At 39.2% G+C, this 16680-nt stretch overlaps 1 protein-coding gene across 2 annotated transcripts in view; it reads left to right on the top strand.

The window, feature by feature from the left end:
* Positions 1-1396: 1396 nt before the first annotated feature.
* BTC (betacellulin) overlaps positions 1397-16680 on the top strand; it is a 47193-nt gene continuing 31909 nt past the window's right edge. Inside the window, exon 1 of one of the 2 annotated variants that reach the window (XM_032261017.1) lies at positions 1397-1847. In XM_032261017.1, the coding sequence (XP_032116908.1) occupies positions 1784-1847 (64 nt within the window). In that variant the 5' untranslated portion in view covers positions 1397-1783. The remainder of the gene's footprint in view (positions 1848-16680) is intronic. The other variant, XM_032261016.1, reaches the window with a different exon arrangement.

The raw sequence follows: 16680 nt of genomic DNA, 5'->3' as shown, positions 1-16680 counted from the left end.
ATTCTGTTGGGGCTAAGAGAACAGCTGTTGGCTAGGCTGAATGCCATCTTAGAGTAAGAGATACTTTAAGAGTAAGTGGCACTAATGCTGAGATGGAGAGAACATCAGAAAGGAAAAAGGCAGAGTGGAAGTGTTGAGAGGGAGGGCGATTTTGCCAAAATCCATTTGCTTCCAGTGCTTCTGCTCTTTTTAGGTGGGGTGAAATAACCTTCCATCTTGTAACTTTGGGTTTCTCTAAACCTCATTTCTGCCCTCTCTACCAATGTTTTATGAGCTGTCATGTGGGGCTAGAATGGGATTCTGAAAATTAAAAGCTGATTTTTATTTCACTGGATATATCAGCTGCCTGGGGCAGTAAAATAATTTGAATTAGTTTTGAAATGAAATGTCATTTGTGGGAGAAGAGTGCATAATAATTTATGTAATTTAAACAATAGGATGGGGAGGAAGAGGCAGACACCCAAACTACATTTCATATGTAAAATAAGGTTTATCCGACTTTTGGATGCTATAGAAATAAAACTTCTGCACTGAGAGGCATAATTACCCATATAATTCTTATATGAGGAAAACAGATCAGCAAAAAATGGCTGTACGTTTTGGTTATCTTAGAGGCAAATATGTAACCACATAAGGTAAAATTGGATACTGCTTTCTTTCTCTGAAAACTGTGAGGATGTCTTTCTGTTCCAGAAATTGCTTAGTGCAATTAAACGAAAATATACTGAATAAATTAGTAAATGAGTAAATAGAAATACAAATGAAATTTCTAAAGTAGATCCTCGTGACCCCAAATTTCACAAATTATTAGAAGACAATGCACACAGACACTAGCGAAGACACTAACTTGAAGACTTTTTTCTTTTCTTTTTTTTTTCTATTTATTTATTTTATTTTGACTATCCTTGTTGTTTTGAGACAGTGTCTCACTCTTGCGCCCAGGCTGGAGTGAAGCGGCACGATCTAGGCTTGTGGCAACCTCCACCTTCCAGGCGTAAGCCATCTCCCTGCCTCAGCCTCAGGGAGTAAATGGGACTGCAGGTGCACACCACCATGACCAGCTTTTTTTTGTTTGTTTGTTTTTTGTATTTTTTGTAGAGATGAGGTTTCGCTATGGCATCAAGACTTCTAAAGGCAACAATGACTCTTTTGAAATTGCCTGCATTATCAAATGCCTGAAGTCAACCACAATGAATGGTGGCTCTGGTCTCTCCATGACACTTGCAATCCTCTGAAATAAGGGAGTCGGAATTCCAGAACACGTTGGGTCTCTGACTCTTCCTCGGTGACTTCCAAGGGTTTAGGTCAGCCTGCAGGCCCCACGTGCACACCCAACACCCCTCCACGCGGATTCTTCACATCTCCCTACCTTGTTTACGTCCTAAGGGGGAGGGAAACGAACAGTCAGGTGCGACCCAGCAGGGGGAGTGGTGAGCTGGTCCGAGGGCAGTCCGAATATGTCCCTGGGTGTGGGGCAATTTGGGTGGGAGCAGCGTGGAGGCTCCCAGGACCAAGTTCTGCGTCTCTTCGGCGGGGTGTGTGCAGGAGGAGCGGGGATAAATAGGAGGCTCCCTCCTCCCGGCGACATTCACCGAGCCGGCGGGCCGCCCGCCCTGGGTGTTTCCCTGCCCTGTAGCCAGGGTGCCAGCCTGGGAACTAGTTTCGTTTCCTTCTGGCTCTGGGATTAGTTTCCAGGCACCCTCTCTGGCGCCCGAGGCCCTGGAAGGGGTCGAAGAAGGAGGGAGACTTATCTAGGGGCTGCTGGCCCCGCAGAGCGGGGTTGATGGACCCGGCCGCCCCGGGTAGCGGCGCCAGCTCCCTGCCACTGCTCCTGGCCCTTGCCCTGGGTAAGTGGCCGTGCTGGGAACTGGAGACCAGGAGGAAGGTCTGGGGCTGGAGTCGTGGGGAGGGTGAACCCTGAACGGCGCTGGCATCTGGACAGGAGGGCGCGTTTGGGCTGGGAGGGCGGGTCGGAGAACTTTGAAGTCTGGGAGAGCACTAGGTTAAGGATCCGGCAATTGGACACCTGGGGCTGCACCTGTTGGAGGCTGTCCCTGGTGCGTGAGGAGGCCCCAGGGCGGAAGCGATTCCGCGGCCCCGTTGCCAGTCCTGAGCGCAGGTCGCCAGCGGCTGCCTTGTGCGCACAGCAGAGGGCCTGGCGGCGCTGGCGGGGTGTCCCCCGGGGTGAGGCGCTGTGTCCGCGAGCGAGGGGCGGGCGGCAGGAGCCAGAAAATCCATTAAAGAAGCTCACGTGGGTTTATAGACCAAGAAGCATATCCTGCAGGAGACAGAAGAACGGGAACTCTGACTTAAGGTGTGATCACCTGGCGTTAGGGAATGCCCGCGGGAAGAGGAGTAGCGGGATGCCTAGAACCCTCCAGGGGGCCTCTCCTGCCTCCTTAGGAGTCAGCACTCCAAGAGCAGAACTGGAACTTCAGAACTGGAAGCAGAGCTCCCCCCTCGCTCTCCACCGCAGGAAGGTAATGAGAAGGCTCTTAGCTAGAAAAGATCCCAACATCTCAAAGTATACCCTCTGCATCATGGTCATTTTGCCGGGCAGGGAAGGGAAGGGAAACCAGTGACATTTTCTAATCTTAGCTGGGCTATAGACACATCTAGGTTTGCAGCATTTATGTAGTAGGAGGAGAGTCTACCACACATAGCTGAAGTGCCACCACGATATCAATCGTGTCTTCAAGGCTGGGGACACTACAAATGAAAAAGAATGGAAATTTCTCTTATGGAGGAAAAAGAGGGGGACCCTAAATGAAAACTTTCATTTAGGTACAGTGAAGTTGGGTGAAGGTGGATCAGACTTAGGATCAAAGTTAGAGAAAAGAAACTTACTTAACAAACCCTGAAGAGGAAGGAGTCAGTAACAATTTAGTGGTAGAGTGAATGTTCACATTCATGAAGAAGAGCAGTGGGGTTGAGACTTAACCCTAGAAATAGTACTGATGCTTTTGCCAGCATTGCATGCATGTAGCTGGCATTCTCTTCCTCCACCTCTCTGGACTGTCCAGCAGCCAAAGTATTCACTGAAAATCTGCCATAATCACCAAGGTGCTGAGGTTTGTAGGAATGGAGGTGGGGAGAGGGCTCATGAGATTCCTAAGATAAAACATGATTCCTGCCTGAGAACTTACGCTGAATTTGGAAATGCAAGCCCAGCAGTGTAACCTGTGGAAACATTCATGAAATCAGAAAAGGGAGAGAGAGCTCATCAGTGAGGGCTGGAATAGTGAGGAAAGGCTGAATGGAGGACATGGATGCATGCCTTGAGGCTTGGGTAGAGTTTGCAATAGCAGAGAGGAAAGAGGGAACAGAGAAAAGGGAGAAAGCATTTAGTAAAGGATTGGTGATGTGAATGAGCATGCTTTACTGGAAAGAGTAGAATTTCTGAGAGGCAGACAGATTATGAAGAACGAAAAAAGCAAGATTAAAATATTTGAACAAGATGCAATAAGCAATTAAACACACACCATCACAGGGCTTGACAAGGAAGTAATATGATGCAAACAATGATTTAAAGGTGGTAAATCTTGCAGTGAGGTGCAATATGGGAAGAGGGGAGGGGGCCTGTGGGCCAGAAAACCTGATTGTCTCATAGGTATAATCTGGGCATGAGCTAATTGGGACCTAAATTAGGGCGATGTTTTAGCAGAAATGTCATAGTAGACATGACTATTTAAGGTTGATGGACATTCTTTCCCCTTTGCTATCCCACAGTACTTTCATCTCTAAACCTGTCAAAAGACAGAAATGAAAAACAAAAAGCAAAACTCGAATCCGGTGCTATTATAAACTCAAGATAACCTAAATGTACAACCACCCTGTTAAATGATTGGCTTGGGAAATCAAATTTGGTCTCGAGAGTCCCTTAAAACTCTACTTCTTGCAAAATGCTAAAGGATGTAATTTGTTGGCATCATTGTTTCCATTAAATGGTCCTATTTCTGTCATACACACTTTACTTTTAAGTCCCCTTTCTAAATTATGTCACATGCTCTAATTACTTTTTGGAAAAAAATGGAATATGATGCATGAGGCAGTAGTGTGTGTGTGTGATGGTGGAAATGCAATGAGAATAGGCATTGAGCAGACATGAGCCCTGGTTCCAGCTCTGCCATTTCATGACTCTGAAATGTCTGTAAGTTACAACTTTCTGGGCATTATTTTTCTCATTTGTAAAATGAAGAGGCCTCATTAGATGAGGATGCCCTTTTCACTGTCACATTCTTTTCAAAAATTAAACAAAATAACATGTGATTTAAATTAGGAATGGCTTATGTCTACTATAAATGTAGATGCTCCTTAAATACATCTGGCATTTAGTAGATGGATCTTTACAGCATAATTTCCATTCAAATATATGCAAATTATGTACTACTTTCTTTGGGAAATTTTACAAAGACAGAAGTGGGGTTGGAGATAGAAAAAGAAGGTATACCATAAGCAGGTTATATAGTACAAACACATTTAATATAAATAAAGTTATTTGTTCATGCGTTATTGATATTCTTTATATGCATTAATTTGGTTTTATTTTCTAAAACTGTTTAAAGGCATTTTCTAAGTCAGTAGAAATCCTGAGCCATTTAATATTACTTTCTCAAAAAAATGAGATTTTCGAAAAAGGGCTCATATTTTTCTACTGTTTTTGTTTGTTTGTTTGTTTGTTTGAGATGAAGTCTTGCTCTTTTACTCAGGCTGGGGTGCAGTGGCATGACCTCAGCTCACTGCAACCTTCACCTCCAGGGTTCAAGCAACTCTCCTGTCTCAGCCTCTTGAGTAGCTGGGATGACAGGCATTCACCACCACGCCTGGTTAATTTTTGTATTTTTTTGAAGAGACAGGATTTTGCCATTTGGTCAGGCTGATATTAAACTCCTGGTCTCAAGAGATCATAGCAGGTAAATATTTGTTGCTGAATTAGGTAGGGAGTGAATTAGATAGGACATTCAAGTGAAGAATATCCTATCTAGGGAGAGATAGGACACTGAAGTGCAGAGATGTTGCATTGCATGTAACAAGAAAAACCAATACTGGAAACCAGTTCTTTTGACTTATTTAAAAAGTATGTAAGCTCATCCTAGTTGTCTCCTACACCTTTGCTTTGCCTACGGCCTACCCATACATCTGTGCCATCCCTGGCTCTGGCTATGCCTAGGATTCTTGAACTCCTGGCTCTTCCTTGCTTCCAGGAAACCCTGTCTTCCTTTAGCTCAGGGCCAGGGCAGCCTGGCTGATAATGTTCAGTTGGAATTGGACAGATCAGGTGCTTTAATTTGGCCTGTGTCTGGTGTCACTCTGGGCATGCTAGTCTGATTCTATCCTTGAACTTGTGGGTGACTCCTGTATATTCTCCAGTCTGCTTAAAGCACCATCACCTAGGCGATGCTCCTTTGGGCAGATGGAGAAGGGGTGACATTGCCTCATAGTCTCCCTGGTAGGACCCACATGGCAATTACTGAAAATGGGTAAAAAGAGCATATCCTGAGGCAGGGTCATATAATGGTCAAGCCTGTAGACTCTGAAACAGACCTTTAGTGCAAGTCATGGCCCCCTGGTGCTATGACTTGCTGGCTCTGAAACTTCAGAAAGTCTCTTAAACCTACTTGGCCCATTTCCTCACCTGTAAAAGCTAATAGTAATAGGACGAATGAAATTATGTGAGTTAAATGCATTACTATGTAAAGCACTTAACATGTGCCCAAAACATAGAATTCCTAGATAAGCATGTGTATTATAATAGCCAGTAGGAAAGCATAGGATGAATCATTAATTGTTATCAATACATCTTAAACTTTTTTTTGACATTTTGATTCTGTATACTTCCCGAATGTCATCAGGCTCTACTAATTAATGGGAAGACTTTCTGTTGCCTTCATTTCTTAAATTCCTGCTCCCACCAGTTATAAAATAGGTAATTGATAAAAATCCTCAAAAAAGTTTTATTTTGACTGGTTTTGTTAGAAAGGAATAACTGTAAAAAATAAAGCTGCAAAAGTAAAATCTGTATCTACTTCTGAAAAAATGAATGCCTCTACAAATTCTTCTTCACCTGCCAATTTTGATCCTAATTTTATGCAATGAAGAGCTTTACTGTACTTGCCTAGCATTGATATCAGACACAAAAGTTAGACTGCACTAGGAAAGTAAAATATTTAGAAGGTAATTTTAATATTTTAGGGAATTTTATTAAGATGGGGCTGTCAGATTTATTTGAATTATATAAATAATTGCCTTAATTAAAAAGAAATAAAAGTGTCACTTTAGAAGAATGGATGATGATGCAATGTCAAAAGTTGTTTCCATATACAAGAAAATGAAAAATGCATTATTTTAGAAAAGTTTTCTTAGGGCAAAATAATTTTTTTCAGATGCTTAAGAACAGATAGCCATGCATAAATATTGTTATTCTATAATGGTTGCTTTGTAACATTGAGAAAGTAACTTAAACTCCTTTCGTGTAATTCTCTCACCTATAGAATGTTATTAAAAGTAACTAACATTCAGAGACACAGAATTATTTTGAGGATAAAATGAGACAATACAGGAAAAGATTTTAGAAGAATAATTGGCAGGTAATATTCAATGTATTATTACTATTTTAACTTTGTGAATAGTCAGATAACTTTTCAATTATTTCATAGGTATTTGCCTAAAAAAAAAAAGAATAGGAATCAGTGTTTATTAAGCCAATGGAGTGGTAAGTTTGTACTTCAATTAAAGGAAACTGCCATAATAGTCACCATTGGAAGCAAGGAAAGGAAAATAGGGCAGGAATTTGCCCACCAAGGCCACACTTTCAAAAGCGCTTTGAATTGTTTCATTGAAATGTAAGCTCCATGATGGCAGAGATTGTTCACAGTTATAGTGCAGTGCCTATGTATAGTAGGTGCTCAGTAAATATTTGTTGAATGAATGAATCTGAGTGGGGATAGTCCAGAAAGTCCTTCTAGCTTGGTAATCAAAATGTAGGAAGCTTTTGCTTTCTCCCAGAACTCTTTGTATCCTATCTTCAGTCTTCAGATTTGCTAACAATGACTTACTTTTGATACACAGCTCTTTGCTGAGATGGCAGCTGACTCTGGTTTTGCCAAATAGGCTGACCTGGTATGAGATTTCTTTCTGAAAGTTGATTATTAACCATTGCCATCAGCAAAACATTAAGTTATCCAAATGCATAACTCTTTTGCTCATGGCACAGTAGTAAGCAGGTTGATGAAAAGTACTATTGTTGTTACTAAACATGTGATAGGAAGACAGACCTAAACGTTTTTACTATTTTACATTTTACTATTTTAAAGTATTTCTAATACTGTTTACAGTGTGTCTAAAACTGTTAAACATTAATGAGAAAAGTCTAAATGTAAGCCATTGTCTTTCTAGAAAGACTTACATAGGATAAAAATGTTCATTCCAAATGAAACATTGTATAATAGTTTAATCCTTAAGAAAGTTTAAATTACATAGTACAGATTAAATATGATCTCAGAAAAGGAGAATGTATTACAAGCTGGAGTGATTTGGGGAAGATTCACTAATAGTGACAATACTTCCTTGGTAGTGGTGAAGGAAAAAATGGGAGAAGAATTTAAAAGTAAACAAATTAATAGTTATTTTTTTTGTGTAGCAGTAAGTAGACCCAAATATCTCAAAGGGTTAATTTTGTGCAGTTTTGAAGGAAATATTGCCTGGATAAAAACATGATTTCCAAATGAAGGGATTAGTCAGAATCCTGAATTCTTGATCTAGTTCTATCTCTGCAGGATATCCTAGGAATTGGAGGCAGGGGATTTTGTAATTTAGACAAATTCATGCTTTTTGTTACAAAATAGGCTTAAAATATTATATGGTCTCCTATCTGAGGAATTTGTTAAAATACTCTGAAGATATCTAGACTTCCTTTTACCTATCCCCTACAGCTTGGGGACAAACGGGCCCACCTTTTGCATAAGGTCCAGATGAGTGGTTGGCTGGTTTGTTTCATGTTTCTTTTCCCCTGTTTCCTAATCATGTATTGCCAGGCTTTCTTATGTTGGAGATGGCTCATAACCAGGAGGTCCTCCAGGTCCATCTTAGAGTAACAACAGCACCTGGGGAAAAAAAAAAAAAAAAAAAACTTTACAGATGTGGGAATTAATACTGTGAAAGATTCCGTAGCTTCCCTAAAACATAGTATATGCCTAGTACTCAAATTGTGATCTTTATGACTCCACATGTGTTTTCAACCCTACCCTGTCCTGTTTTTACGCTCACTGATCTGAAGCTGTGTCAGACCCCAGCTGATACTGGATCTGCAAATAATCAAACATAAGTTGGTCAAAAAACGCTCTGAAGTCCAATTTAAGTGGAAAGCAACTTGATTAAAATTGATATGTTTTATACTGCTCAAGATGGCTAGCCTTTCCAGACATAATTGTGAACATAGCCACACTGCTATGTTCACAATAATGATTTATAGATTCAGTGCTATCCCCATCAAAATACCATTGAACTTCTTCACAACTGGAAAAAACCACCTTAAATTTCATATGGAACCAAAAAAGAGCCTGCATGGCCAAGACAATCCTAAGCAAAACAAAAACAAAAACAAACAAACAAAAACAAAGCTGGAGGCATCATACTACTTGACTTCAAACTATACTACAAGGCTACAGTAATCAAAACAACATGGTACTGGTACCAAAACAGATATATAGACCAATGGAACAGAACAGAGGCCTCAGAAGCAATGCCACACATCTACAACTATCCGATCTTTGATACACCTGACAAAAACAAGCAATGGAAAAAGGATTCCCTATTTAATAAATGGTGCTGGGAAAACTGGCTAGCCATGTGCACAAAGCTGAAACTGGATCCCTTCCTTACACCTTATATAAAAATTAACTCCAGTGAATTAAAGATTTAAACATAAGACCTAACACCATAAAAACCCTAGTAGAAAATCTAGGAAATACCATTCAGGACATAGACATGGACAAATATTTCATGACAAAAAACACCAAAAGCAATTATAACAAAAGCAAAAATTGACAAATGGGATCTGATTAAACTAAAGAGCTTCTGGACAGCAGTAGAAACTATTATGAACAGACAACCTGCAGAATGAGAGTAAATTATCTGGTGCAATTGTATAGAAAAAGGAATGCCTTTACACTGTTGGGTGTGTAAACTAGTTCAACCATTGTAGAAGACGGTGTGGCTATCCCTCAAAGACCTAGAGGCAGAATTACCATTTAACCCAGTAATCCCATTATTGGGTATATACCCAAAGTAAGATAAATTGTTCTACTATGAAGATACATGCATGCATATGTTCGGCGTAGGAGTATTCACAATAGCAATGATATAGAATCAATGTAAATGTCCATCAGTGATAGACTGGATAAAGAAAATACAGTACATATAATACAGTACATATACATCATGGAATACTATGCAGTCATAAAAAGGAATGAGATCATGTCCTTTGCACAGATATGAATAGAGTTGGAAGCCATTATCTTCAGCAAACTAATGCAGGAAAAGAAAATAAAACACCATTGTTTTCACTTATAAGTGGGAACTGAATGATGAGAACACATGGGGTTAACAACACACACTGGGGCCCATTGAAAAGGAGGGAGAGCATCAGGAAGATTAGCTAATGGATGTTGGGCTTAATACCTAAGTGATGGGATGACATGTGCAGCAAACCACCATGGCACAAGTTTATCTGTGTAACAAACCTGCACATCCTGCACATGTACCCTTGAACTTAAGAAAAAGAAAATAGGGCTGGAAATATACCTGAAAAATTTCACTGATTATAATTTCAAGGTCTAGCACAATGCCTGGCACACAATAAATCCTAGTAAATATGTGTTCAAATATTGATTCCATGGATGTTTTGTGAGATTACGTGACATTACAAAAATAAAGTGACTTTGACTTTTTTGGTCATCTCTATGACTGAGACAAAGTCATAGAGACAGAAAGCCCAATGGGGGCTGGGAGGAGAGGCAAGTGGGCAGTTTCATGGGTATAGAGTTTGTTTAATGGGTATAGAATTTTAGTTTAGCAAGATGAAAAGAATTCTGGAGATGCTTGGTGGTGATGGTTGCACAATATGTATGGATGTATTTAACACTACATTCAAAAAGGTTAAGATAATTTTTTTGTTATATGTATTTTATGATGACAAAAAAAAGAGAAAATAAAAAGAGGACAGAGGTAGAGTATTTGTGGCACACATATTTATGGTGTGGGAGTCAAAAAAGAGCTGGCAAAGTTGAGTAAAAAGAAGAGGAGAAGTTAGGAGGCCAAGAATGGGGGTGGATTTTGGATGGAAGATTTGGGAGCATCAGCCATGTCAAATACTCTAATGTGGACATGAAGGAGGATGAGGCTAAGGAAAGGCCATTCTTGAGGGAGCTATGAGGAAATTATTAGTGCTCTTTTTTTTGGGACAGAGTTTCGCTCTTGTTACCCAGGCTGGAGTGCAATGGCGCGATCTCGGCTCACCGCAACCTCCGCCTCCTGGGTTCAGGCATTTCTCCTGCCTCAGCCTCCTGAGTAGCTGGGATTACAGGCACGCGCCACCATGCCCAGCTAATTTTTTGTATTTTTAGTAGAGACGGGGTTTCACCGTGTTGACCAGGATGGTCTCGATCTCTTGACCTCGTGATCCACCCGCCTCGGCCTCCCAAAGTGCTGGGATTACAGGCTTGAGTCACCGTGCCTGGCTTATTAGTGCTCTTGAAAGACAAGGGACAAGAGATTGTTGGTAACTGAAGACACACACACACACACACACACACACACACACACACACACATACATGACTGAGATAATAGAAATAATAGGTGGAAAAGAGACAAGAATGGGTTTATGAGAGTCAACTTCAAATATGTAAAAATTTTTTTCAACCAAAGTTTTCTTGTATAGTTCAGAGAACACAGCTTACATTAGTGAACTAAAATTCCAGGAAAGCAGCACTTACCTTAATTTGGGGGAGATGTTTTCCCAGATGGAGCTTTGGCAAAAGTGGAGCCAGCTGCCCTAGGATGTGGTGAGCTTCCCCTATCTGTACACACACGTGGTCTGGATGGTACATATATGGAGTTGTATAAAGGTGATTCTTAAGGTGAGGTAGGGACTGGGCCATGAACACCCAGTTTTCTTATGTCCTTATGAATACAGGATGATATTACCGCACTTTGGCAATGTTTTTGAGGTTGGAAGACTGAATTTCAAAATAAGAAGCTCTCAGTAGACTTCCCTGGGAAGGACAAAAGACACAGGCCACTTGGAACCTGGGAAACCAATAATGAAGAATTTTTAAAAAGACAGTTGAGTTTTTCCCCCAAAACTGAATTCAGTTAACTGTGTTCTCTTATGGTCCTCGTCTTGGAATATAGCATCAATCCCATGCCCCAGGCTTAGTTTTTGCATTAAATACATTGCATATTTCATATCTTACCATCTATCAAAATAAGAATGATTGAGATCTTACTATGAAGGGGAAAAATGAAGCACAACTATAATAGGTAAATGACATTGACAAAAATTTCAAATATTGTTGCATCAGGAGAGAGTTATTTGTAACATTGCCATTCTGTGATAGAAGACTTCTGAAAATCCCTGCTCATTTTTAGGTAAATGACAATCATCATTTAATGGAGGGTCAGAAGAGTGATTGTAAGTTTGGTTGAGATGTGAGACGAGACCACACAGAAAATAATAAACCTCACTTCCACTTCCATTTGCCTTTGCAGAAACGTAACATAGAATATACACCTCGTTCCTGGTGATTTCTACACAACAGTTTTCCTCACTGTTAAGTACCTAGTGTGTGGTTTTCTAGACTAGTCAGATTCTTAACTGGGAATCTGTCTTTCAGAATGTGGTGAGCAGGCATTGAGAGGCTTCAACTGGCAATCTGTGGTGTGACTATTTCTTAGTGAGCCTTCTTTTCATAGGCCACACAAGGAAATCAATGGAATTATTTCATAGTCACACCAAACACATCAAAAGGCCCTTGTTTCTTAATACATTTTGTATAATTCGTCACTCCAGCTGAATACCTTTGCTTATTGTCTCCCAGAGACACAAAGCTCATTTCTATGTCATTTCCTTTGGTCCTCAGTTTCTAAGTTCTTCTGTGAAACTTTTCCTTTTTCATTTCTCCAGGTTAACACATTACCTCTTTTTTGGAATTCCAGTACAATTTGTCTTCTAAATACCTGATACGTAATATATTCTGTCTAATCTTTCTTTCTTTATATTTCTAGCTTCTGCAAATGATTTTATTGATAAAGATGATAACAAATCTGTTGCTAAGTTGTGTTGGCTTACTTTAACTCATTTAAAGGGTTTAAATTCTGGGGCTTTTTCAGGTTGGGTAAGCATCTACTCTGAAATCTTATGTTATTTTCTTTGCCATTATTCAACTTTGATGGCTATTCCTTCATGGGTCAGAGACCATGTTATCCCTGGATTCGGAAACCAATGCCACAATTTCACCTCACTTTGCACTTGGATAATCCTTCTTGAAAACGAATTGTCATTTTTTCCTTGGTTCCTTCACCTCCTCTCTTTGAACTACTATGGAAATTCAGTGAGCCCAAAACTTTTCATTCAAATTGTCACAATGTCTAACTGCCCAGTTTGACCTTATCATAAAGGAATGGGAATCAAAAAGTCAAGTTTTGACAACTGATGATTTCTGAGAAACTAGCTTAAGGTTATTTTGGGGTTCTGATTCAATTTAGTCATTCAGTCAATTTGTCACATATTTAATAATGGTAATAGTAGAAAAAAAGGTTGATTTTTTTTTTGGCAAAGCCATTATTGTGGTGTTGACAGTTTTCAGATATATGAATTAGTTTGTATATGACAGGTTGCTAAATTACTTTCCAACCTGGGCTTTAAAAATATAAGATTGTGAAGTACTTTTATGAGTTAAAAAATTGTATTACCCATCACTTTTAGCCTTCCCTAAACACCAAGATATTATTTCTACCATTCAGAATAATGTTTTACATTGGAGGAAGAAGTTCATATTTTACTTTTCTGAATTTGAATGAACATGCACTATTTGTAAAGACCCTCTTCCTTTTTCCTTGCTCCTGTCTCTGCTTCTCACGCTGGCCCTGAAAACTCAGAAGCCTGTCTTTCAGTTTTAGAGAATAGTCAGTTTTCCAGGTGAGGTGATTTAAAAGGACTTGGAAAATCCCTCTTTGTCCTGGAAAATTGTTCTCCAGGAGATGTTCTGATGCCCAAATTGATCACTGTGTTGTGATACAAATATTGTGCACCTCCTAAGAGTCTTTCAACGACCTTCATTGCCTCTGGGTCAGCTCCTCCCCATGCCAGGTTGCTCCACTTTGAGACTTGGATAAAGCACCATGTCCATCCCGGGGCATACGATCTGGCCTTTCAGTCACCAAGGGGTCAGAATTGAGGGAGTTAGCACTCAGTAGGGTGAATTTTGCCCAGGGGGCAATTGGTGATTAAAGTGATTGGGTCTGATACATTACATTCTTCCTTTTTTCTTTCCCCCCTCCCCGCCCCTGGGCAGTGGACTCCTTCAAGGTATGGGTCTTTTTCTTGAATCATTAATGTGGCCTACATACTGGTGAACATGCTACCTGAGCAAATTTCTGTGTATCTCTGCATCTCACTTTGGAACTGCACCCTGCGTGACAGATGCACACATTTTACTGTTTTGTCTCTTTCTTTGCTTCACTTTCTTTCTTCCTTATTCTCACTGCCCCAAGCTTGTACTTCCCAAATAAAGTGATAATCCTTTCGTCTGCGTATCAGTTTCTGTTTTCTAGGAGACCCAGGTTGAAGCTCTCTAGATTTTAAAGTGTTTCATTTGAGTTAAATAATTTCTCTCATTGAAGATCTGCTTTGAAAGCAAATACATTTAGAAAGAAAAATCTGTTCAAGAATTATGTTCTCCTTGGGGCCATGTAAAAGCAGAATGAGGATAATGGTTTATAGGAGGGCAAAAGACAAGAAGAAGAAAAGGTAGAAAAGGAGTTAACATAAAGAAGATCACTGTCACACTTCACTCATTTCATAGTTTTTGTCTCAGCTAACCACAAACCCAGTGTTAAACATGATTTTCACTCCCTATTTTTTTTTCCAACTCCACATTACGGGGTATCTTTTTGGACTCAGAAATCACTCCACATATAGTATGCATATTTAAGATCCTATTTTTCTTCTTGACAGTGAAGATGTAATAAGCAAGTTGCTAACAGCTTTTACTCCTAGAGTTGATTTAAATAAGCTTATTTTTTTATTAGAGATATGATTTTTAATTTACTTGACTTTTAGTTGTTACTACCTATGATCTGATTTTATCAGCTGTATTTCTATTACTGAAACATTTCACCAACCAACTGAATCAGTAACCCCAACTGACATAAATCGTATGCTGAGTCACTGGCAGAACTGTACTGAAAATACAAAGAACTGGGCATGTAGAAGATGCCATATTTCTATTAATTAGCTGAGGCATATTAACTTCAAATTCCTTTCAAAAATTAGAAAGAAACAACATTCAGAGAGACAGAGATATACTTTTGTCTCATCAAGTACATGCAAAAAAGGATATTGTAGAATGTATGCATGTATATGTGTATTCATCTTTTGTAGTTTATATCATAAACATATTTTGTACAGAGTGAAATCACACCATAAATGTAGAAATTTGTTAATATCCACTTATGAGGATGAGAATCTAGTTTTTTACCAGGGTCATTTAAATTTTTCTTCTTTTACTTCTGGTCACTTACATCTACTATTTTTTGAGTGCTTGCCCTTTGCAAGGCATTACCTAGGTTAAAAATTCATAATCTTTTCCCTCTACCTTCTTTTAAGCACACAGCTAAATTATTACCATGGTTGTGTAAGTTAGGTATTATAGTCCTCAGTTTACAGAAGAGGACCCTGAAGCTCAGTGGCTGAGTAACTCAATCATAATTATAAATCTCATGCTTAAAGGGTAGATCCAGGATTCAAAATCAGCTCCATTTGACTCCAAAGCTGCATTTTCTCCATTAATCTGTACTGCTTCTCTTTAATATAAACAAAGTTAGACGGAGTGCAGTGGATCACGCCTGCAATCCCAACACTCTGGGAGGCCAAGTTGGGTGGATCACCTGAGGTCAGGAGTTCAAGATCAGCCTGGCCAATATGGTGAAACCCCATCTCTAATAAAAATACAAAAAGATAGCTGCGCATGGTGGCAGGCACCTGTAATTACAGCTACTTGGGATGGTGAGACAGGGGGAATCACTTGAATTTGGGAGGCAGAGGTTGCCGTGAACTGAGCTCTCGCCATTGTACTCCAGCCTGGGCAACAGAGCGAGACTCCATTTGAACAAAAATAAATAAATAAGTAAATAAATAAATAAAATTATAGAGGTGTGACTATCAAATAGTCTTCTAATTCCTGCTTATGTTCATAGGTTGATAAATTCTTATTTGGCTTAAAGCTGGATTTTCTAATGAGACATGGAATGTGATTCCAATCTTAAATGATACGATATGGCAAGAAATCACTGGATTTAGTATACATGAGTAGAATTTTGCAATGTATCTAGGAAGATATCCTAAATCATCAGAATAGAAATGAACAGACATTTTGTGATATTATATTTATTTTTAAAATACAAAATGCGCTTGGCTTTAAAAATGGAAAATTCAGCTCAGAGACGAGGCAAATACAACGTACATGACTGTTTAAATTGGTCATATATGATCTTTTTAAATAGTTGACCCAGCTGGTGTACTACTTACTTCAGCATTAGCAGTGACTTTGAGACAGCGTGTCATGCTCCTTGTCAGGCTGCCTCTTTTTGAATGCTCATATTGTTTACATTGACTTCATTCCCCATGCTGACTGATGGGGATAATACTTTTAATACATTCTGTAATTTTTAACTTGAGAATCTCAAAGTGCACAAAAAATAAATGGAGCCTTGGTTCACTGAAGTAGAATTGGATTTCTTTTCCTTTTGTCTTTAATTTTGTGAGTGGAGTCAATATTTAAAAACTATCCCCAGAAATAGGCACTAATTTCTAGTGACTTAGCAAGTGCAGTTAACATCATTTTATTATTATTTTTAAAGATTTAATATACCTGAGAAATTCTTCAGGTCATATAGACAGGGAGGTATGGACAATAGGTTGAATGAAAGCATCAGACAACAAAAAGATTGTAAAATATTTGAATGATAGATGAAATCTGACACAAAAACATTTGAAAGGAAAAAGTGTAAAAACCATTTTTTTATGGTGAAAAAAATGCAACAAAACAGAACTACAGTAATGAGAAAAAAAAAAAAAAAGCCACAAATACATTTCTTTCCAAGCAGTATAAAAAACAGAGGAGCTTCATTTTATGGTAAGGAAAATAAAACCCCAGTATTCATGCGATAGGCAAAAAGGGCTGGTATGTTATGGGAAATTCCCAGTGTGGGGCCTGAAAGCCCCACTTTATTCTGTCTTGGCCAGACTATGTGGGATGGCATTTTATTTTGACAATGCATTTAGGACAGGATGACAAAGTTTATGAGGGGTCTTGATGATATTATAAAATATGATTGAAGGAACCAGGTTGTTTAGCCTGAAGAAGTAAAATTCTTTCATGCGGACTTAACAGCTGGCTTC

This window comes from Sapajus apella, unplaced genomic scaffold (genome assembly GCF_009761245.1).
Source record: "Sapajus apella isolate SASKATOON/1434 unplaced genomic scaffold, GSC_monkey_1.0 scaffold121, whole genome shotgun sequence".
NCBI lineage: Eukaryota > Metazoa > Chordata > Mammalia > Primates > Cebidae > Sapajus > Sapajus apella.
The sequence above is the reverse complement of the archived record's forward strand: the minus strand, read 5'-3'. Positions and strand labels throughout refer to the sequence as shown.